The 23979-nt window shown below is 32.9% G+C and overlaps 2 protein-coding genes across 2 annotated transcripts; both read right to left on the bottom strand.

Annotated features, from left to right (window-relative positions):
* Window positions 1–3751: 3751 nt before the first annotated feature.
* LOC115694951 (uncharacterized) lies at window positions 3752–6303 on the bottom strand. The gene is made up of 6 exons (XM_030622054.1): window positions 6291–6303; window positions 5945–6198; window positions 5771–5850; window positions 5365–5701; window positions 5143–5259; window positions 3752–4258 (listed from the first exon to the last, which is right to left on the bottom strand). Exons 1-6 carry the CDS (start codon window positions 6301–6303, stop codon window positions 3752–3754), a joined length of 1308 nt encoding a protein of 435 aa, XP_030477914.1.
* A 9971-nt stretch (window positions 6304–16274) lies between these two features.
* Window positions 16275–20027, bottom strand: LOC115725304 (serine/threonine-protein kinase PBL35). Its single transcript, XM_030654770.2, has 6 exons — window positions 19529–20027; window positions 18392–18711; window positions 18137–18272; window positions 17705–17838; window positions 17460–17583; window positions 16275–17071 (listed from the first exon to the last, which is right to left on the bottom strand). The coding sequence occupies exons 1-6, from the start codon at window positions 19686–19688 to the stop codon at window positions 16617–16619; spliced, it is 1329 nt and encodes a 442-aa protein (XP_030510630.1). The 5' UTR covers window positions 19689–20027; the 3' UTR covers window positions 16275–16616.
* Window positions 20028–23979: the final 3952 nt, after the last annotated feature.

The following is a 23979-nucleotide window of genomic DNA, read 5'->3' as shown; positions in this document are numbered from 1 at the left end:
CCTGACCCAAAAGTAGGCTTAACTAATAAATCAAAGAACATGAATAACACTCCTGAGTTGAGCCTAAGCATATCAAGATTTAGATTCTTTTAATCTTAAGATCAACTACTGATATTGACTTGGAAAGATATGTATAACGGTAAGTTTGTAATATCTTAACTTAGTTGCAATATCGGTCCAGTCCAATGTATACTCCATACATTCGAAACTAGTATACTTTACTAATGTCCTGGAAAGAACATAACACTTACTCCAAGTGTAAGTACACATCATCGCTGATTATCACATTAGTGTAAATCCAATAACACTGATGAAACAGGGACCAAAACTTTTGATTCATATGATCACAATCACATTCCACTGTGTGGACGATACTGTAATTGTGAATAAACATACGATCTGGATTTGATTGATTTTGTGTGTATGAATGTAATAAACATATTAAACACATTAAACCATTAGCATGTAAAATTCATGCAAACATCAATCACTTCAAATTTCTTATGTTGATAACTAATCAGATTGTAAAGAGTTTTATTTAGGGCATAAAACCCATCAACTAACAGTTTCTCGGTCAAAAAGGTTGCGTAGCTTGTGTGTGTCCCAATTTCCGTCAGGTAAAAGTAAGTCTGACACTTTCTCCAAGCCCTGCTATTGACGATAATTGGATTTAAGGTAAAAATCCGTACCATGGATAACCCAAGGGTCATCCCAAATACTTGTCTCTCTCCCATCGGCTATTAGCTTGTACGCCCCTTTTCTTAAAATCTCTTTATATCGCACCACATTTCTCCAAAATCAAGAATCAGAGCTCTTAACCTCACAATCAAAAAACTGTTTACCCTTAAGGTACTTAGATTTGAGAACTTTACAGTACAGCGACTGTTCCTCAGTAAGCAGAGCCCAACCCCACTTGGCCAGCAATGCCTGGTTTATCTCCACAGCCTTTCTAAAGCCAAGCCCCCCACGGGACTTGGGAAGGCACAACTGATCCCAGGCTTTAAGACAGATTCCTCTATTACCTTGTTCACAGCCCCACCAAAAGTCCCTCACCATAAATCCTAGATGCAAGCTTTTTAGAAAGTTTTGTCATCTGCATCGTGTAGACAGGCAAAGCAAGCCCCACTGATTTGATCAACGTAGCACGACCAGCCTTTGATAACGATTTTAATTTCCACCCACGGAGTTTTGACACCAAGTTATCAAGGATGAAGTTAAAATCCGCATCCTTTTGACGAGATCTAAAAAGCGGGAGGCCCAAATAGTTTATGTTACCCATTTCACACTTCAATCCCAGAGCCTGTCTGATGCCTCATTTCATACCTTCACTTGTGTTACCGCTAAAGAAAATGAAGGTTTTGAGCTTATTAATTCTCTGACCAGACCAATCACAAAAATTTTCCAGGCAATGCCACATACCCCTTGCTTCTTCAAGGTTTGCCCTGCCAACAAGGATCAGATCATCGGCAAAGAAAAGATGGGAGAGTTTGGGGCCCTCTCAGCTTAGCTTTATACCACTTATGGTACCGTTATCAAGGGCATGCTCAAGGATGCGCGAGAGGATTTCAGCAGCCCAGATAAAGATGTACGGAGATAGGGGGTCTTCTTGTCTAATGCCACACTCTGGGGTCAAACTGTTAAATTTCCTCTCGTTGAGAAAAAGGTTGAAGGAAGCTGTTGTGATACACTGGCGTACCCAGTGGCAGAACTTGTCCGGGGCCTTGAAACTACGCAGAACGTGGTCAATAACTTGCCAACTAAGTTTGTCGTACGCCTTAACCAGGTCAATCTTAATTGCAAAAAACCCCTCTTTCCCTTTTTTCCTCTTGAAAGAGTGTATGATCTCCTGGATTAAAACGTTATTATCTTGGATGTTCCAGCCCGGGACAAAAGCTACTTGAGTAGGACAAATCAATCTGGGCAGGAACACTCTGATTCTATTTACAATGATTTTCGAGATCACCTTATAAATCACATTGCACAAATAGATGGGTCTGAACTGGGATACTTTTTTGGGGTTAGGGACCTTAGGAATGAGAGTAATTTTTGTAGTATTAAAGCCTCTATGCATATTCTCTGACTGGAAAAAGTCTACAACTGCATCATAGAATTCTTGTCCCGCAGAGTTCCAATAGTGTTTGAAGAAGAGAACTGACATACCATCCGGACCCGGAGCCTTCAAGCTTCCCATAGAGAACAGTGTTTGTCTAATTTCCTCGTAGCCTGGGATCACCTCAAGCTCAGACTGCTCCAAAGGGGAGAGATAATCATGGATTAGGTAGTCTAAGCTTTCTAGAGGGCCCTGAGGTGGGTTTTTGAAAATGTCACCCAGAAAACCAGTAAACTCATTACCAATCTCTTCTTTATTAGTTATCCACACACCATCCTTGTTCAAGATACTATCTACCGAGTTTCTTCTATTACGAATCGTGGCGGAAATGAAGAAAAAATAGTACACTTATCACCATCCCTAATCCAAGAAACCCTGGATCTCTGTTGCCAGTAAATTGCTTTCCGCCTTAAAGCCTCATTAAGCTCTTTCCTCACCTCAACCTCTGTAGCCCAATTTCTGTCACGAGTAGGCAAACTTTGGATAACTTGTAATTGACCCTCCAACTTAGAGATGCAAGAATCCAACTTACCAAATTGCACCCGGTTCCAATTACTCAGGGCCAAGCGGGTCGCACCAACTTTCTTAAACACTCTAGCAGGGGCCTAATCATGGGAAACAGACCCCCACGCTTGATCCACCACCAAGGAACTACGAGGGTTGTCCACCAAGCTTCAAAGCGGAAAGGCCTTTTGGCATTAGAGACCAAAAAGTCGGTATTAATAAAGAGGGGTCGATGGTCAGAATTACAGGTAGTGAGAGACCGAACGACCGTCATAGGAAAGCAAACTATAAAATTTAATTCTATTTGCAATGATTTTCGAGATCACCTTATAAATCACATTGCACAAAGAGATGGGTCTGAACTGGGATACTTTTTTAGGGTTAGGGACCTTAGGAATGAGACAAAATCGTTTTCTTTTTCTTATCTTAAGAAAAATACATCACGAGATAAAATCGTGTCCCTATATATATAAGAGAGATTTATTCACTGGTATAAGAAAATAAAAAGCAAACCGCAAAAGTAAAAAAAGAAAAAACTATTCACTTTTATAGTCTTTTCTTCTCTGTTAAAGTTGGAAGGAAGCTACCCTTATATTACGTATCACTATAGTTGAGGTATTTATATTAAATCGTATGTATATTATATATATTTGTTGGATATGTGTATAATATATAGGTGTATATTAGTGATCTAGTTAGGATTAGTTGTTTAACTAGTTTGATTGGGTGAGCAATCCCTGGCCCCGCCATGCCCCGTTTACGTCCCTATGGGTATCCGATGGGAATCTTTTCCCCGTCGGGTAATCCCCGCCCCGTCCCTACTTTAATTTAAATGGGTGTTGGAGCGGGTATGGGAGTGAATTTAAAAGGCGGGTTGGATTTAATGGAGAGTTGAAACACACTTGTTCCAAACATACTCTTCATTTAAGCAAGATTTTGTGCAAATTTGTTGTTGCTTATGGGTTTATAATGAATTGTAGCATTAGGAAAAGAGAACAAAGAGTCAATGACTTTCCAAACCAGGTCAGACAAGGCTGAATGATCTTAAGTCTTTTTAAAAATTATTGAGACTAAAACTTCGCAATCAGAAACCACAAGGTTGATGGGAAAGTGGACTGCCTTACACCAAATTAAAGCTCAAAGAAGAGCCTCAACTTCAGCAAAGATTGGAGGAACACCTGAAGTTGTAGAAGAATAGATTTCTGCTATGACTCTGTCATTCGAATCTTGAACTACAACCCCATATCCATGTTTGTTAACCTGCCTTTTTATTGCAGCATCTACACTAAGCTTGTATTGCTCTAGAATAGACAATGAGGAAGTTGGTCTCGATTGAGCTGCCTCTTGGTTTTGGGTGGAACTATCTGATTGGAGAATGATCATTGCTTGGGCTACTTTGTAGTCTTGCAAATAAGAAACAATAAAAGGTTCTATATCCATATAAACATGCTTCTTATCTGCAAACAGAAACTTGTTACGGTGGTTCCATATAGCCCATAAAATACCAAAAAACACAGCCAAATTGTCTTTCCGAAAAGCATCAAAACCTCTTAATAGAATTTCTTTAATATCACAATTCTTCTTATTATGGAAAAAAAATTGAGAAACTAGTGTACTTCCAATATTTACATGCCCAAGAACACTCTAAAAGGGAATGGGAGTTAGAATCAATACAGTTTAAACAACAGGGGAAATAAGGGTCGTGAAGGATCTTTCTTGAGAAAATGTTAAGTTTAGATGAAAGAAGGTGGTTAAAAGCTCTCCAAATAAAATGTTTTATTTTATGAGAGATATTTAAAGACCAAACAGATTTCCACCATTGTTTAAAGGCATCAGGATTAGAGGAGCTAGGGTTGGGGTTGTTTTAGTTTGCAGGATAGTAAGTAGAGTTGACAGTGAGAGTTCCAGAAGGACTATGTCCTCAAATGAGACAGTCCTTGGTGGTGGGGTTAATCGGGATCAAGGTCCTCATCAAATTTTTTTTTGAGTTTATTAATGTCCCAAAGACCATCTTCCTTGATAAAATATGAGACAGTAGGCTCATGAGAGGTAGAATTATTTTTAAAGTAAGTAAAGTTGGACCCTGGAACCTAATTTGAGCTAGTGATTTGGACAAATTTACCATCCCCCACTTTCCAAGCTAAGCCTTTTTAATGAAGATCCCTTCCCCAAAGAAGACTTCTCCAAGAAAAGGATGCAAAATGACCTAATTTGGCTTGAAGAAAGTTATTATGTTTGAAATATTTTGCTTTTGAAAGGGAAACCACTAGGGAATCTAGATTAGTGTATGTACGTCAAGCTTGTTTTGCTAAAATAGCTTGGTTGTGATGAACAATGTCACGAAAGCCTAAGCTCCCAAAAAATTTAGATTTACAAATAGTGGACCATTTTTTCCAATGGACCTTGCGTTCATTATTACCCAAAGATCCCCATCAAAAGTTTTCCATCAGTTTCCCAAAGTGTTTGTAGATAGATAGGGGAATTCTATAGCTGGACATAGCGTACGAAGAAAATGCTTGGATAACTACCTTGAGCAAAACTTCTTTACAAGCTTTTGAAAAGAGCTTTTGATTCCAAACAGAAAGCTTACTACTAGCCTTTTGAAGAAGGAAAAGAAAGGAAGATTTCTTAGAGCAATGAAAACACTGAAGGACACCCAAGTATTTGTCAACAAAAGGTTTATCTTACATGTGGAGAGAATGGAAGAAAGAGTTTTTTTCCTGGGGCGTAGTGTTAGGAGAGAAAAGAACAGAAGACTTGGCCAAGTTAACAGATTGACATGTGGCTTTATCGTAGATGTTGAGAATATCATTGATAGCTTTACAATTTTGGGTGTTAACAAGAGTGAAAAGCAGGCTATTATTAGCAAACAAAAGATGGGGAATTGAATGAGCCAATCGACATATAAATATGCCCTTAAACAGATGATCTTGAGTTTTGGAAGGGATTAGGGTAGAAAGACCTTCAGCAACTCGAAAGAACAGGTAAGGTGAAAGAGGGTCGCCTTTCCCAATTCCTCGAGAAGGAAAGATATGAGAGGATAAACTATTATTAATGTAAAGTTTGGGAGAAACAGTGGAAATGCAACTGGAGATAAGGGAAATGAAATTGGCAGGGAAACCAAGGTGAGAAAGAATGTGATTAAATAAACCTCACTCAACTTTATTAAAAGTTTTCTCCATGTCAAGTTTAAGAGCTGCCCAACCAACTTTTCCACTTTTCCTATAGGTAATGGCCTTAATAATCTCATTGGCAATAATAATATTATCAAAAATGATTCTATTGCTAAGAGAGGCTCCTTGATTGTGAGAAATGAGATGAGACGACTACCTTCAATTTATAAGCTATGGACATAGCAACAACTTTGTAAATGGTAAAACAAAGACTGGTGGGCCTAAAATCCTGAACCCTGATATCATTGTTTTTCTTTGGGATAAGGATAACAAAAGTCTCATTTATGGGAGCAAGGTTGGCCCCATTATTTAAGACATCAAGAATAGCATGACAGAGATCTTTACCCATAATAGGCCAATTTTTCTGATAAAAAAGAGGGTTAATGCCATCAGGACCAGGGGCCTTATCCCCTGAAAGCTGAAAAAGAGCAGTCTTGACCTCAGAGAAAGTGAAAGGGTTGGCCAAAAATTGAACTAATAATTATCTATGCGCTTAGTAATACCCCTAAGAGCCATGTTGATAGGGCCTAAATCCGTGCCATTAGAGGTAAAAAAAATTAGAGTAGAACTGAACAAAACTATTAGTAACGTCAGTACGGATACTGATAGTAGAGTTATCATCAAGAGTAAGACTCTTAATGATATTATTTCTTCTTCTAGTAGAGGCTTTATTATGAAAATATTAGTGTTCTTATCACTAGCTTTAAGCTAGTTAACCCTAGATCTTTGCCTCCAAAAAACTTCCTCCTTAAGCAAGGGAGCATTAAGAGAGGTTTGGTAATTATCAACACTTCTAATGTCATGTCAAGAGATGAAGGAGTGAGAGTAAATCCTATCAATGGCAGATTGCATATTATTGATTTTATTTTTTTAATTCATTTTTATCCTTAGACCAAGACTTCATAGCCTGAATACAATTATCCTGCTTACTAAGAAAAGAAACAAGAGTGGGGATAACACTGCTACTAACCCTATTAGATGACCAACATTCTTTAATGAGATCAAAAACCACAGTTCTATTATCTAATAATTTTCAAAGAAAAATATTTTATTATTTTTATTAATATGTGGAGTAGAATTGTAAACCAACTTGAGTGCTTTATGATCAGAGCCATAGAAAGGAAGATGGAAATTGTTAGCAGTGGGAAAAATATCGTGTCAGGCCTGGTTAATAATGCCTAAATCCAGATGTTCAAGAAGACTACCATGCTTCCAAGTGAAGTGATTACCAGTAAAATTTAGAGGAAACATGTTGTATTTAAAGATAAAATGCTAAAAAAATATGGATAGCGTGCGTAGGGACAAATTATTACTGTTGCGATCATTATAGCCTAAATAATCATTAAAATATCCTAAAATAAGCCAAGCAGAAAAAGAGGCAGCATCAAAAAGACAATCCAACAAGATCCAAGAGTTAGACTTATCATTATTATAAGGAGATCCATAAAAATATGAAAGATGATAATAAACATGGGAGTTAATAGAAATAGTACAGTTTATATGACATAAAGAGTAAGATAAAATATTAACATTGACAACATCATTCCAAAAGAGTAATAAACCACCTCCTAAACCATGTCTAGGGACCTCAAATACATTATCAAAAGACAGTCTAGCTTTCAACAGAATACTTAAACTAGCTGTCAGCTTAGTCTCCATCACAAAAAAAAAATTGAGGTTGATGTTGCTTGACCCAGAAGGAGAGATTTTGGAATGCTCGGGAACTCCCTAATCCATGAGCATTCCAACTGATAATACTCATTTTTCTAGGCAGGTTGCTGAGCAACACCCGCCTATTCATTAGAGTCGGATAAAGATGGGACCACAACAAAATCAGAGTTGGAAGATCAAGCTCTTTTCAGAATACTTCTAACAGAAGAACCCACTTGACAATTTTGTCTAGTAAAAGATCTCTTTGTTCTTGACTTGGTACCTGAAGCCACTTTAGCCTATGGAAGGGGTGAAACAAACGATGGAGTCTTAGGCAACTCAGGGTACATAGGGCCCCTGCCCTTAGAGGTAGCAGTAACAACAGTCGAGACCAAGATATGGGTGGGGGCAATGAGAGAAGTAAGAGGGTTTGTGACAACTTGGCTCGAGACTACAGGCAAGATGGTAATTTGGGTGGTGGTACTTGAAGAGATAGATATAGGGTGGCAAGCTGTGGGGGGTATTAACTAAAGTCGTATTGGAAATACTAGGGACAAGGAATTGGTCAACAACATTTCAAGGCCTTAGCTGGAAGTGTTAGCAAGTGATGACTGTTCTTTAAAAGGGATGGAGTTGGATAGTTCAAAAATGCTTTTTTTATAGGCAGATTTAGCAAGAGCCCTAAGAGAATCTTTTTTTTGTGCTTTTAAAACTATAAATAAAATTACTTTTAAAACTTATATACATTAATGTTTATAATTTTGATATTGGAGGAGGTTTCAATTGTTACATCAAATACGTAATCATCATGGTTACATTTATTATTATTTTTTTTAAAGCATGGTTACATTTATTTTTAGTTATTGGATTATTGTTGAATGGTTGTGATTAATTTAAAAATTAAAATAAATAAATAAATTAATAACTTGTAACCTGATAGTAACAAGATACTTTATTTCCATATAAAACTTTAATTAAAATTAATTATATTTAAAATTTGTTATAAATATTAATAATTATGTGGATCTCCAAATCTTTTATTTATTACCATTAATTGTAATCAACATTCCTCTTTTTCTTAATTTCTTAATATGTCACTCTTGTATTTGTATAAATAGGGGTTCACCCCATTGGAATAAACAACTTATAAATTCTCATTCACTTTCTCTTTCTCTCTTCATCTTCTTCTTCTTTCCTCTCATCTACTTTATATTATTTTATAACACGTTATCAGCACGAGTCTCTGCCTAAGCTTCAAGCATGAGTCTCTGCCCAAGTCCCAATGTAAGTATCTTGTTAAAGTTCTTGAATTGTTTCAAAGTCAAAATACACTAAATATATATTTATATATATAACTCCTCTGACTGAAATAATTTCAAGAATCATTTGGTTTCTTTTTCTTTTTATCTATATATCTATATATTATATATGTATGTATATGTTTTTATATATTTATTATTGATTTCATATATATATATATAATGTTCTTATCATTCATAATATTTACAATATATGTGTGCCTATGATATGATAGAGAAAATCTATATAAATTATACATATATATCCAGAAGATTATGTATCATCGATAAAATATTGCATATATCCTGAAGATCATGCATCATCGATAAAATATTGCATATATCCTGAAGATTATGCATCATCGATAAAATATTACATATATCCTGAAGATTATGCATCCTCGATAAAATATTGCATATATCCTGATGATTATGCGTCCTCAATAAAATCTTGCATATATCCTGAAGATTATGCAAACGTAATATTCATTATATAGTTGATGGATATATAATGAAAGAGATGAATACATATTTATATATATGTTCTTGTATTCTTTGAGGACAATGAAAAGTAATCTAATATCGATATAGATTTTGACAAACATTTCCTGAAGTAAATGTTTTATATTTATCGAAGAAAAAAAAATGATTGTATTTATGTGAATACAACTAAAGAATCATTAAAAATGATCATTATTGATGCAATTTTATAGTGGGTTTTGAATACCCAAAAAGAATGTTAAGAAAATTGCATTGAAACATTAAAGTATAAGAATAACAATGAGCATGACTAATGTTATTTAAATACATGAGGCAGTATTTATTGTTCATCATTCCCTGTAGAGAATGATACGAATTGAAGTCAATCACTTTTAAAGATTCCTCGTATTAGTCATGTTATTATACATTGTTATTACTTGCAATGTTGGAAATTATTGAATCTGACATATGTTAAAGATTAAATTTTGCATACATCTTGGAGACTATGCAAAAATTGCATTCATATATTCTTTGAAATATCGTAAAAGAAATTGTTGAATGATTTCTTATATTTTTTATGGATGAACAAGTAATAAATTTTTACGAAATTTATAATAATGTTCTACTTGTTCAACGTCATTCCCCGAAGTGAATGTAATGATTTTAAATAATCAATGACATTATTTACTACTCAAATATTTCCAGAAAAAGTGGAAACAACTAAAAGATGAGATACCACACATAATCAAAGTGCATGAAATTTATATATCATGTGTGGAATTGAATAATAGTGGTCGCGTACCTGTAGTACGTACATACTTATAATCAAGATAAAAGTATACTTGATTATTTAATAGAATGTGAATTGTACAAACTTATTGTACATTTAGAATATTTAAATACCATTACCTAAAGAGAATGAATAGACATGAAATTCTATTTCAAAGAATATAAATTTCACATATATTGGTAATGCCAGAAGCAAATTAATATATACATATTTTATTATTTCTTGAAATCAATAGTTTCAAACTATTGTTAGTACAAGATATGTATATATATAGCTACTATATAATTCAGTTTGCATATTCCCAAAAGTGGATATATAATTTACTAATATTTGTTAGTGATCCAATATAATCAAAGTGATAAAGAATCACAAAATGATTATTTGAAAAGCTTCCTGAAGAAGTCTTACATACAATTGCTACTTTGAGTAGTAAAATATCTTTGTATGTACCTAGATGTATAACTTTTATCTAGTTATGAAAGTGATAATAAATAACTTATTATATGTACTTGTTGTACATTTAAATATATAATATATCAAGTCATGATAATTAGACTGATGAATAGTCTATTAATAAATTAGACGACTTGTTAAAAAGATACCAGGAAAAATGAATGATATATTATGGTTATATCTATTTGACCATTACAATAACATGATGAAGTTGTCATGTATCTTTTAAATTATACACATCATTGAATTGATGATAGTGATTTCTGACGAAATATAAAGTTTGATAAACGTAATAGTGACTCCTAAAGAGTATATGTTTTGGAGAATAATATAATTATATTATTCGTGTATATAAAAATGAAACTTGTAATGATTATGTTGTAATGAATTTACATTACCTTTTGAAAGTTTCATTGAAATACAAATTATAGTGAACTTGAAGTTCATGAATTGAATTATTTTGACATGATCAATCATATGCAATAAATTATCAAATGATTTGACTAAATTTTGTTGAAGAACCAGAAGATTCTTCTCATTGTTAATTTATAAAGCTCAAAAGAAGAATGTGCATATATTTGCACATAGAAAATATTTAAATTATATTTCTTTAACAATCTTGAGCCATTGTTATATTTTTATTGCATAGTTTCTTATCGATGTGATAAGATTATATGATCATGCATTTACAAAATGTGTAAATTAATGTATTTCTAATTATACACGTATGACTCATTCTTAGAAATGAATTAAGTTCATAAGGATTGAACTTAAAACTGAAGTTTATTGAACCTGAAGTTCAATGTCATATAGTATATATGAGTTTAAATAAATATTGATTCATTGTGATATATTGAAATCCCTACAGGTATATGAATATTAATAGATATCACAATTTTTTAAAAAAAATTCTCTCGATCAGGGGGAGAGAAGCAGTTGGGATCGATGATAATTTTTGAAAAATGATCCTTGCACAAAGTATATAAGAACGATATAGTTCAAAATGATATATACCAACTGCAAATCAATATTATTCAAAGTTGAGTTAGAATGAGCTGAAAACGCCTGAAGCGTAAATGAACAATATAGAAATTATTAGTACATGTTCATTTGATTTGCCCTGAAGTTGTTAAATCTAGAGGTACTCATGGAGATACCTTAATGTTATAAAGTATTAAAATGATAACCGTGATGAAAACGGTACTTGAAGAGACTCCCAAAAGAAGTTAGACATAACACATATTATCATAATTGAATCCTTGAAGTGATTCTATATAGGTACCTATAAATCATAAACATATTTGAAAAATATGTAATTTAAAAAGATCTCTATAAGTTATGTCAATATGGGAGGAAATTATCATTTATTGAAATTTTTGTCGACAATAAATATTGAATGTGTGCATATGCAATAAACTAACATGAGATAGCAAGGATCATTGTATTAGATTTGTCGAGAATTATCGACATACATTTTGATTTTTGGCCAAAATATTATGACGCAGTCCAGGCAAATTTACTCACATAAAGTGAAGTAAGACCTGTAGGGTGCGCAAATAAATATTTCTAATGAGAAATTTGCATATATGTATTTGTACATAATGAATTGTTGTACAAAGTTTGCATAGACATGAGATTGATTGAAGTAAGGCTTAAATATTGAGAAAATATAATCATGATTTGATTATAGCCTGGAATATATTTTATGAGAATTTATAAGCGTCACATAAATGTTGCAACAAAAGGTTATTTATTTGGAGCTCCTAATATAGTGAGAATTTGAAATAAGCCTTATCTAAAAATTCTAGAAGAATTTATTAAATGTCTTAAGTGATATAAATTCTAAGTCGCGCGCACTATATGACAAAGATCTTTGTATGAAATAAAGACATGTAAGTAAATTATTGTTTGAAAAATACGTATGGTTGTCTATGCAGTATAAATACGTAAATTATACGTTGTGATAGACTCTTGAAGAGTTTTTGATTAATTGCAAAACAAACTTTTATTTCTTTTGTATATCGAGAAATATTAAATGTATAAAGTTTGTTCATTAGTATTGAAGTCCTGAAGTACTTCATATGTATTAAGAATTATAGATATATGATCATTTGATATGGAAATTAAGATCATACAACAAGATGGAACAAATATATGGTCTTGGAGTACCATCATTGTTACAAACGAAAATTTATATTATCATTAATGTGTTATGTTCATATCTACTTGAAATGTTAAATTTTAGTATGAACAAAGTTGTGTACACACATGAATGATACAATTGCTTGGATAAAGACTAATGTTCCACGAACCCCTCATCTATAATTTAGAAGTCCATACATACTCTGAAAGAGTTATAGAAAATATATGATCAAAGATTGTATATGGTAATATTTTAAAAGTGATAACAATAATCTTATGAGATCTATTATCACCAAAAGAATTATGGATCATATGTGCATGAGGGGGAGACATATTCATGTTGCACTCTTTTCCCTTAGTTCAGGTTTTGTCCCACTGGGTTTTCCTGGCAAGGTTTTTAACGAGGAAACTTGCAAATAGTTATGAATATGAAATATATGTTGTACTCTTTTTCCTTAGCTCAGATTTTGTCCCACTGGGTTTTTCTGGCAAGGTTTTTAACGAGGCAACTATAAATCATGTTAACATACTTGCATTTTATGAAGCAAGTAGAGAATGTGTGTGAGTGAGATCATTGACATAGCATATTCGTGAAACATATGGATTGCACTCAATAAAGAAGTATCAACCCAAGCAATTCTCTATGGATAATATTGCTTGCATCGCTCAACTAAAAGGATGGTACATTAAAGAAGATAGAGTTAGAACACATTTCACCAAATTCTTCTTTATACGTTTCAAGAAAATGCATATTGGTGTTCAACATATTCAATCAAGTGTCAATCTTGCAAACTTATTCACAAAGTTATTACCAACATCAACATTTGAGAAGACGGCAGACAAGATCGAAATTCGTCGATTAGAAGATCTCCACAAATGCCTAAATGAGGGGGAGTTAGTTTACACTATACTCTTTTTCCTTTGATCAAGTTTTCAGCAAGATTTTTAATAAGACAGTTATTATGGACATCCAAGGGGGAGTGTTATAAATATTAATAATTATGTGGATCTCCAAATCTTTTATTTATTACCATTAATTGTAATCAACATTCTTCTTTTTCTTAATTTCTTAATATCTCACTCTTGTATTTGTATAAATAGGGGTTCACCCCATTAGAATAAACAACTTAGAAATTCTCATTCACTTTCTCTTTCTCTCTTCATCTTCTTCTTCTTTCCTCTCATCTACTTTATATTATTTTATATTATTTTATAACAAAATTAAATTACTAATAATTATTAATTAATTTTTTGTAATTTGTTACTAAATAAAAATCTTTTAGAAATTAATTTTTTTTGCACTTAAATTATTAAAATATTTGTAATAAAAATCTTTATAATTTAAAATTATTACACCTATAACTTTAATTAATAAAAAATAGTAAGAATGACCTCTAATAAAATGTAATTCTACACCAATCTTATTATCAATACTTTAAGTGCCAAATAAGTGTATCAGTCCATGATTAATTCAAGTATTTATTTTTTTTCAAAAAAAATTAAAATCTAATATCAATTATAAAATTTAAAATAATTTTTTTGCCGCACTTGGCACATCTATACTTCATTCCACTTCTATCATGTAATTCTATTTTCTCAGAGAGACGAAGTCGCTTTATTATTCCTTCTTTTCAGTTCTAAATATACTATATATGTGTCAAATGATGAGAGTGAAGTTATGAAAAAGAAAAATTGCAAAAGTTTGAAAATTATTGATCATTATTGGTTATTGATCTTGAATATATAAATTATTGAAATGTTTGAAAGTTACTAATTGTTATCGGTTATTGATCTTAAATATGTGTTATTGAAAAAATTTAAAGTTAATAATTGTATTGGTTATTGATCTTGAATATGTATTATTGAAAATATGAAAGCTATTAATTATTATTGGTTATGGATCTTGAACATGTGTTCCTCATAAATTTAGCAATCGATGTTATTGATTATTAGTAATCATTGATTTTGACTATGTATCGTTAACAAAGTTACTACAATTTACTGGTTATTGATTTCGAATATATTGATAAAATATACATATATGAAGTTGTTGATTATTTTCAAGTTGTCTCTAAAACATGTAACTTGAAGATATGCAGATTAAATGGGAGTTTAGATAATATGTATAAACCATGAATTCTCATATTCTATTATATTGCATTATTCTCGGACTTAGTGATTAATTATTCAAAAATTTATTTTCGAAGGGGTAGAAGTTTATTTTTTAAAAAAAGAAATAAAATTTTATTATAAATATTATAATTAAATGGCTTAACTGTTAAAAAAATTATAATAGAGACTTATTAATATTAATTGCTAAAAAGAATCTTATTAAATATTTAAATTAAAATTAATTGTTTAAAAAAATAATTAATTATAGTTTATTTAATTCTAAAAAAATTTACATGTAACTGCTAATATAGGTCAACAAAAATATAACCATCATAGTTATAATAAAAATATACCCATTTTAAATAGTCACTCGTATATATATTTTCGTGTGGACCTATCATTACTCATATTATAATACTTATATATGAAGCATGCTAGGTAGAGAATATTGTGCTAAAGTTGCGGCCTAAATTTAGTATAGAAAGATATAAAGCCTATATACGCAAATGAGTGCCAACACATTGTGCTACTGCAAAATCAGAGTCAAGAAAGCTACAAACCTATAAAAACAAAGAGACCTAAGCTTTTTGGTCCTCTTTAAAATACTGAATGAACCAAAATTGATGCCAACAAACAAGGTTGTCTAGCACCAACCATGTATAGATTATGCTTATATAGCTTTAACTACCTCATGAAATTCCTTTTGAATTGCTTTATTCAATTTTAGGCAAATGTGTCAATAATCTACTTATTATTGTTAGGAAAGTTAAAAGAGGTGTCGCTTGAAAGTATGTCGACTAATTAAAATCCTGGAAGGAAACTATACAGATTTCTTTCACTTATTATGATTGAATAGATTACATGTGAATTTCTAAATAAAAAATCCACTTATTGATAAATATAAAGAAAAATTTACATAATAACAGTCTTGTAACTTATGACAAATAGTCTTTGCTAATGACAAACAACATATACTCTAATTAAGGAATGGTATATTATATGTAATAACTTAGCACTTACTACAAGTTAATGGAAACTAAAATTCAAACCCTTTTTTAATATACCCTTTTGAAGAAATGGGTTATGGAATAAATTAAAGCTAAAGATAAGATTCGAATTAAGATGTGATATATATGAAAACAGTCAATTGTGAAATGACTGTCATAGATACTTATGCCAAGCAGAAGCCTCATACTTGTGTAAGCTTTGTCAAAATCATTTCAGGGAAGAGAATTTGCTGATTTTGATGGAAACTTGCTGAAATATAATTATGGTCTTGTATGACCTTGATTGATAGAGGCTAAAGGGCCTCGTGGGCCAGCCTAGAACAAGGTTCTCCAACAAAATGAATGGATTATTTGTTATATGTTGATAAATTGTTCTATGACACACTAGTGAATATTAAATGTTTGTAGCTGAAAAATGGAGATTTATTAAGAAAAAGTATACTCTTAGCTCATTTAATAAAATAATTAAAAAGAAAAAGGTATACTCTTAAGTTAACATGAAGAAAGATTGAAGGAAGAACATATGATAATGAGAACTGGAAAACAGTAATAGCATTCAGGAAGAAGCAAAAATGAAAATTGAAAAGGTTTTAATCTAATTACAAGAGATATATCTCAATTACAACACAGGCAAATCGTGAGCAATGTTCCAATTGATGGTTAGCTCTCTAAATGTAAGGGTCTAAAGAGAAAAAGGAAAATGCTGTAGCATATTCCTTTTCCATTGTCCCAAATCTCAAAACACCCAAAAGAAATTATACAAGCTTGAAATACTCTCTTCACACAACCCATTAAACCAAGAAGTGACTAATCTCGATTCCCAATTCTCAAGTTCCAATATTTGTTTCATTTGATGTATTTGAGCCAGTCAAGAGAAGGGATTTTTGACTGACTTTTTCATCTTTTTTGCTGCTTTCCAGTATTCCTTGGTGAGTCTCTTATGCTTTTGGATTGAGTGTATGTGATCTGCTGAGTTCCATCAGATTTCTTCTTGCGTCTCCCTTGCTGAGATAAACGGGAGTGATAAGATAAGATAGCAAGGTCATTGAGATCAAGCAATGGAGTAAGAACCTTCACAACTTCATCCATGCTAGGTCGCGATTTAGGGTCCCTACTGAGGCAGTTGTAAGCTAACTGAGAGACCTTCTGTACCCCTTTAAGGGAGTAATTCAGCTCCAACCGAGGATCCACTAGTTGGTAAAGCTTTCTCTTTTCAGCCAAGTATGGACGAGCCCATGCCACTAGGTTCTGTTCCCCACTAGGACGTTTCTTGTCCATTGATCTTCTTCCTGTTAAAATCTCAAGTAGCACTACTCCAAAGCTATAAACATCACTTTTAGATGTCAAGTGTCCTGACAAACAGGAAGAGAGGTCCCATTTTATACAACTAGTTAGATCTAAGATTTTTAATGTAAGGTAAGCATTGGAATGTTGAGTAGGAATTCCAATAAGATGATAGTGAGAATTGTAATCTGTAACAACATAATGACAGGTTCCACATAGATGGTTTGTGCATTGACTTTCAATGTTATCTCTTTAACTAGCTAGCTAACTATTTAAAACTGGATTCAACGTTAGCTAATAAGGATTACTCATAATGCAGATTTATTATAGATCAAAATTGAATTCAAGTGCTAGCTCTTCCAAAAGGGTAAGGGACTAGTCAAAACTACTACTCTCTATTAAAATATAGGAGAATGGTCCCAATGAACCATGGACCGGCTGCAATGATTTTCGTACCTGTCATAACATATTCTGGAGCAGCATAACCGTATGTCCCAACCACTCTCGTGGAAACATGTGTTTTGTCTCCTTGTGGCCCAGCTTTAGCTAAACCGAAATCTGAAAGCTTTGCATTGTATTCCTATAAAAGGAAACCCCATTGTGTTTAATGATTCATTAAAGCCAAGAAATTTATGGTAATAATGATGAAATGAACAAAGTTACTATATTTTCTACTAGTTAATAAACTTATGAGCACGTACTGAATCCAGCAATATGTTGGACGTCTTAAAATCTCTGTAAATGACTGGTTCTGGACCATTGTGGAGGAAGGCCAATCCTTTTGCTGCTCCAAGTGCTATTTTAATCCTATTGCACCATGGAAGAGGTATATTCCCTTCAAAATTTGGGAATATCAACATTTATTTTAGAAAACAATGGAGTACTAGTAGGCAAACACTAACAAGCATCATAGTATATATACATGAATTGGGAAGATAAGGAGAAGAGAACAGTGAATTAATGGAGTTTTCGGGTCGTTGCATATAATGTGAAAAGAATTATTATCTTCAGAAATCCAAACTGCCACACTTAATGAACAAAAAAGTAGGAAAAACTGTTTTTACTTAATGAACAAAATATATCTAATAGAAAGGGACAAGAGAAAAAGAAGTCAAGATATTAGGTACACTCACTTCTAAAAAGATGATTTTCAAGACTCCCACGAGTCATGAATTCATAAACAAGCAGTCGTTGATCATCTTCAATGCAATACCCAATAAGCTTAACCAGATTGGGATGGTGAAGCTGTCCAAGGAAGTCAACTTCAGCCTGCATCAAAGAAAGTATTACAATTCACATGTTAGCATAATATGTTTTCTTTAGTGCCTCATGGACAGTCCCTTTCAGTATCAATCCTACTAACCCAAGTCAGATATATTCTTACTAACCACCCATTCTCTGTGACCTTGTAGACCATCTGGCTTTAAGCTCTTAACAGCTACTGTAACTCCCGAGCCAGGTTTCGCCGGTGCCGTCCCATTTTCCTCTATCCATCCTTTGAAGACAAATCCAAATCCACCCTCACCAAGTATGCTATCCGGCCTAAAGTTCCCGGTTGCAGATTTTAGCTCTTGGAAAGAGAATTGAAGCAACTGGCAATTGGATTTCTCATCTGAGGGTGGTGGGGTGGGATTATCAGAAGATAGATGAGCTTCATTAGGTGGGCATAGCTCTCGGTTGCTTGCGTTTAGGTAACGTGTCTCAGTGGCTGCAAATGAGAATAATCTTTCTTAGAGTAAAGAAAAGTTGTTAAATCAGATTTCCTTTCATGTATCCAGAAAACATAATAGAGTCTAATCACTTACTGGTTCCTGACATTTTAAGAAGAAAATAAAAATCATAAAACTGTTTGCAACAAAAGAAGAAGAAGAAGAAGGAGAGATTTTTCAAACCAAGCTAAAACATAAAAAAAAAAATAAATAAATAAATCATCATTGTCAATTATTAAGAACAAGATAAAGCTGAAACAGCTACTGAGAGGCATATAGCATTAGAAAACAATAAAGTTTTTTTAACTTTAAGAATCATCAGATGACAGAATTGCATTTTCTGATGCTTAGAGCACTGAAACTGGTATTGGTAAGAGAAACCACAAATTGCCCAGCTTGAGATCTGTCCTTGAAATTACAAGAAGTCCAGTGAGTCAGTTATGAAGATATGATTGCAGACCTTTTTTCCTTGAAAACAAAGGAATACTGAGCCAGAAGGAATCACAATGGATTGAGGATCACAACATCATAAAAGTTGATTAACTTTGATTGAAAATTTAGAAACAAAAGAAAAGGATTTATTAACATTTTTCTCAGAGTGTAGCAAAACAAAAAAAAAAACATTTTTCTGAGAGAAAGAAAGCAGAAGAAACACATGGTACCTACTTTACCATAAACCATATAACTCAGATCAACCTTATTGATTTAAAGTCTTTATATGAAAACTAAAAGCAAGAAATTCTGACCCAGATTGAGAGCATCCACAAACATAACAAATTGACATAGATATAGATATAGATACATATATATATATACCTGCATCGTAAACAAGGCTAGTACGAGGAATAGTGTTAGGAGAGTCTTTGGAAGTAGAAGTGTTGCAGGCACCAGTAACGCTGCGTCTAAGGACAGACCAGCAACCGCACTTGGCAGCCATAGGTGTATCGAGTTGCAGGGATTCATGGGAAGTGGCCATAAAAGTAGTTGAGTAGTAAAGTAAAGAGAGGTGAAAAGAGAGAGAGATCACCCATGGTTAAGAGTTAAGGCTAAGAGGGTAAAGAAGAAGAGAAGAGAAGAGAAGAGAAGAGAAAGGAATTTTTGTTGGGTGGTGGTGCTGGGTATTGGTGTTGCTGCTGCTGTTGGAGATTGCAGGCATCATCATCGCCATCATCGCAGTGTGTACAAAAAGAACTTTTTTCCCACCACCTTTTGTGTGGGGATGCTTTTCTTTCTCTCTCTTTCTCTCTCCAATCACCTCTTTTAGACTCTACTCAAAATTTACTAAAAACAAAAGTAAATATTTAACCCTTTCTTTTTCTTCTTAATTTATTCAATTAAATTAGGATATTTTGATCACTCCTCACCATTTGTGGCGAAGCTGGTAACCACTTCTCAGAGATGTTGCTGTTTTATAAAAATAAGAGACTCAAAACTCTTCATTTCTGTGTGAGCTGGAAATGAGAAATGCAAAGTTGTAAATTTTACTTCTCTGACTTTATAGATCTTTGTTATTGTGAAAAACTAGATAGATGGTCAAAACAGAATCAGAATTAGAATCGAATAAGCAGATGCCAGCGCACTAGTCCTTTTGTCAATCTATGTGCTAGGTACTTACTCTCGAACTCCTGTGATCTCATTTTCGATACTTCTAAGGCTTCTAAACTTTAGGATGAGTTCTCTCACCTTGTTTTTGACCATTTTGAATTCAATAGTTTCATTAGATTTGACATTTGAGTAATTGAAGGCAGCATCCCAAGTTGATTGTCAACCTGAGCAATGGGCCCCATTTCTAAGGGCTCGAGTTTGTCATTTTTCTCCGAGTTTTCTTGAATCTTCATTACTTACGATGATGGAAAAAATTCTCGGAACAATTTTTGATGAAATGGATCAGAAACAACCCAGGTTGACAATATATCAACCTAGGTGATGGGCCTAGTCCCAAGTATCAACCTGGGTACCAGGTCCCAGTTTTGTCCCTTCAGAAACTCTGTTTGGTCCTCAAAAATAGTTGAATCTCAATATTTTCTAAAAATAGAGAAGATGCTCGAAAGGATTCTTGAAAAACTCTATTTAAAATAGCCCAGGTTGACAAAATGTCAACATGGGCACAAGGCTAACCCTAAGGGTCATCCTGGGAACTATGCCCTATTTTTTGTACCCAGTTTGTGTTATTTTTTCTTCGAAAGGACCTATTTTCCCATTTTGATGAAGACAGTGAATATGCTAAATTCGAATCTCTAATCTGATACTTGGAATGCGCCCAGATTGACAGATTGTCAACTTGGGCGCTGGGTGCTTGGGGCCCTGGGTGCTAAAAAATAAACTTGCTCCGATTCTAATTTTGATGCCTCATATGTGTCCGTGATATGTCTAGTTTACGTCCCAATATAATTTTTGACCCTTTTGCACTAAGACGATCCCAAAAACTAAAACCCTAGTTGGATATGTCAACTTGGGTGCTGGATGAAACCCTAGGTTCCCAAGTTGGCTTTCGGGTTGCAGGTTTTGTGTAATTTTAACTCCTATGACTTGGATTAGGTTGTTCCACGTCTTCATGGTATAGAATAATAAAAGATACTGAATTAGATTCAAGCTATTAAAGTCTAAGCTTCCATCCCGGCGATCTTGAAGTCAACCTGGGCGCAGGGCTAGGGCCCCCTCCCAGGTCAACTACTATGACTCAGGTCTACTCAACTTTGTTACGTCATCCTTCATTCCAAGTGTCAAACATTGATGTCTACATCACCATGGAATGTTTTTGGGTTAGCATTTGTCCTCCAAGTCAACTTTACACATTTGTGAAGTTGACTTGATGATGTGAACTGAGCTTGTTTGCTTGAAACTACCAGATGGGCACCAATTTTAAAATTCTTAGGCATTTGTATATGTTCTTCAAGCATTCTCAATTGAATTAGGACTTTGAGCACTTTTGCTTAGTCCTTGAGAATTTTGAAAATTAATTAACAATGAAAAAAAGGAAAAACTTATTTTTTTTCACTTATCTTTTACCTTTTTCTTTGAAAATTTTGAAATTTGCTTATTTTTGTCATGGCATTAGGATTAATTAGATTGGAATCTTAATCTTATTAGTAACTGCCATTAGAAATTAGAGAGAGAAAAGAAGAAGAGAAAATATTGTTAGCCTTTTGCTTATCATTTATCTTTTTCTTTTAATTCTTTAATTTTTCATTAATTTTAATACCATTAGAATTTCATGCTACATTTCTATTCCTATTTGCATAGGAATTTTGAAATTAGCTTAAAAAGGAGAAGAGAAAAGATATTGTAAGGGTTGTACATAATTTTTTGTAAATCGCCCAATCTGAACAACCCACCCAAACCAAACTGAGATAACCCGATGAAAAATGCAAACCGAAAAATCCGACGAAAATATAACCAGCTCAATCTTTATATTGGACGGGTTGAAAATAATATCAATCCGCCCAATCAATCCAAACTAACCCGACCAACCCGATTAAGACAGTGTTTTATACATATGTTTTTATTATATATAATGTATATATTATATAATTTATATACATATTTTTAAAATAAAAAGTTCAAACTACTATATTTTTTTATGACGGATGATTTGAATTTTAAATTCAATCTTTATATTTATCTCGTTATCACAATAACTAAAATATAACAATTGAATGTGAAAAAGAAATAAATATTAGTGCTAACCCGACTAAACCGACGAATTCATTGGGCAGGTTGAAACTTTTTTTTTCTTAATTGGATGGGTTGCACTTAGATTTTTGTAACCCGATGTTTATATTGGATTAAATAAAATGTAACGTAAATCGATCAAACCGACCGACATACACCCCTAGTAATGACCACTTAACCTTATTTTGAGAATTAACAGATATTTAAGGCTTATTATCGAAGTAGGTTTTAATATTATTTTTGCAGTTATGGAGATTTATTTGAATTTTAGGTGTATTAATTATGTCAAAGATAAAATTTTATGATTTTTATATTTTATACCCGATAACAGTGAAATACGACATTTGGCCTATATAGTCACTTATATATTGTTTTGAACCTTAGAAATAGCAAGAAAATATACTTAGACATTTGGAATGTCAAGATTATTCGGGATTGTGGTTTTGGACTATGTTTTCCAGATTATTTAAATTACTTCATATTAAAGGAAGGGGTAAATTGTCATTTTACCTTAGATTTTTAGTATTTGATTTTAAGTGGCTTAATATTAATTATTTAGTTGTTTATTATTAATTAATTTAAAATAGACAATTGTTATCATTATCTTATGTTTATGAAAATCAAGAAATAGAAAAAAAAAAAAAAAAAAAAAAACCAATTTCTCTCTCTCTCTCTCTCTCTCTCTCTCTCTCTCTCTCTCTCTCTCTCTCTCTCTCTCTCTCTCTCTCTCTCTCTCTCTCTCTCTCTCTCTCTCTCTCTCTCTCTCTCTCTCTCTCTCTCTCTCTCTCTCTCTCTCTCTCTCTCTCTCTCTCGGCATCACCCTAGGACAAAAGAACCAAATTTTTCTTCATCCTTTTCTTAGCGATTCAGAGGAGTTTTGGCTAGGAAATTCATAGGATTTAGAAGATTATAGCTTTAAATAAACTTGTTCTTCTTTTTATCTTTGAATTTTCAAGTTTGAGGATAGGTTTGCATGCAAGTTTGAATTTTTATTGCTGTAAGTTTTAAGTTGTGTTGTGGTTTGATTCTGAGGTTGCTTATGAGTTGTTTAAGCTTTTTTTAAGCTGATTTTGTTGTTGTTGAGGAAGACCAAAGTTTGAGATTTCAAGCTCAAGCTTATGTCTTTAATGGTGAATTTGTATCCAGGGGTTTTAACTATTGTTTTTGGTTGGATTATGCTTATTATGTCTTGATTAGGTGTTCTGGAAGTTTTGGCGCGTTTTAGGATATATTTGACTTAGAATTCAAAATTTGGTCTTTTCCAAAACGATGAACTGGTTTTTCTAGCAGAACCCCAAAAAATGGCGAACCACTTTGGGTTTTCGCTTAATTGGATTTTTTAGATTTTAGACCTTAGTTTTTTGTGTTTTATCGATATTTAGGGTATTTCTACGCTATCTATCGATAGGGAAACTTAAAGTTTTGACTAAAATCCCTGAAAAGTTATTTAGCGTATCACTTATCAATTTTACGTATGTTGTGACTTAAGGGCCTATAAATTGTTGAGCAGCAGTTTCCAATCAGATTGACCAGAACACCTAAATTCAAAATCAAGGTAAGACTAGTATAATAATTTCATATGTGCTTACATGTTT

The sequence above is a fragment of the Cannabis sativa genome, chromosome 6 (assembly GCF_029168945.1).
Source record: "Cannabis sativa cultivar Pink pepper isolate KNU-18-1 chromosome 6, ASM2916894v1, whole genome shotgun sequence".
Lineage (NCBI taxonomy): Eukaryota > Viridiplantae > Streptophyta > Magnoliopsida > Rosales > Cannabaceae > Cannabis > Cannabis sativa.
Note: the sequence above shows the minus strand (reverse complement) of the source record. Positions and strands in the feature narration are given on the sequence as shown.

Bases quoted from the DNA above. Each gene is read 5' to 3' on its own strand.
- LOC115694951 (XM_030622054.1), bottom strand. The intron at 5,260-5,364 runs GTTCTTTTCTCT...GGTGTCCTTCAG, and splicing joins TTAACTTGGCCAAGTCTTCT to TGTTTTCATTGCTCTAAGAA. The intron at 4,259-5,142 runs GTAGTTATCCAA...ATTCCCTTTTAG, and splicing joins GTAAAGAAGTTTTGCTCAAG to AGTGTTCTTGGGCATGTAAA.
- LOC115725304 (XM_030654770.2), bottom strand. From the start codon at position 19,688: ATGGCCACTTCCCATGAATCCCTGCAACTCGATACACCTATGGCTGCC. The intron at 18,712-19,528 runs GTATATATATAT...TCTCATTTGCAG, and splicing joins TAGCCTTGTTTACGATGCAG to CCACTGAGACACGTTACCTA. The intron at 18,273-18,391 runs GTTAGTAAGAAT...TCTTTGATGCAG, and splicing joins AAGGTCACAGAGAATGGGTG to GCTGAAGTTGACTTCCTTGG.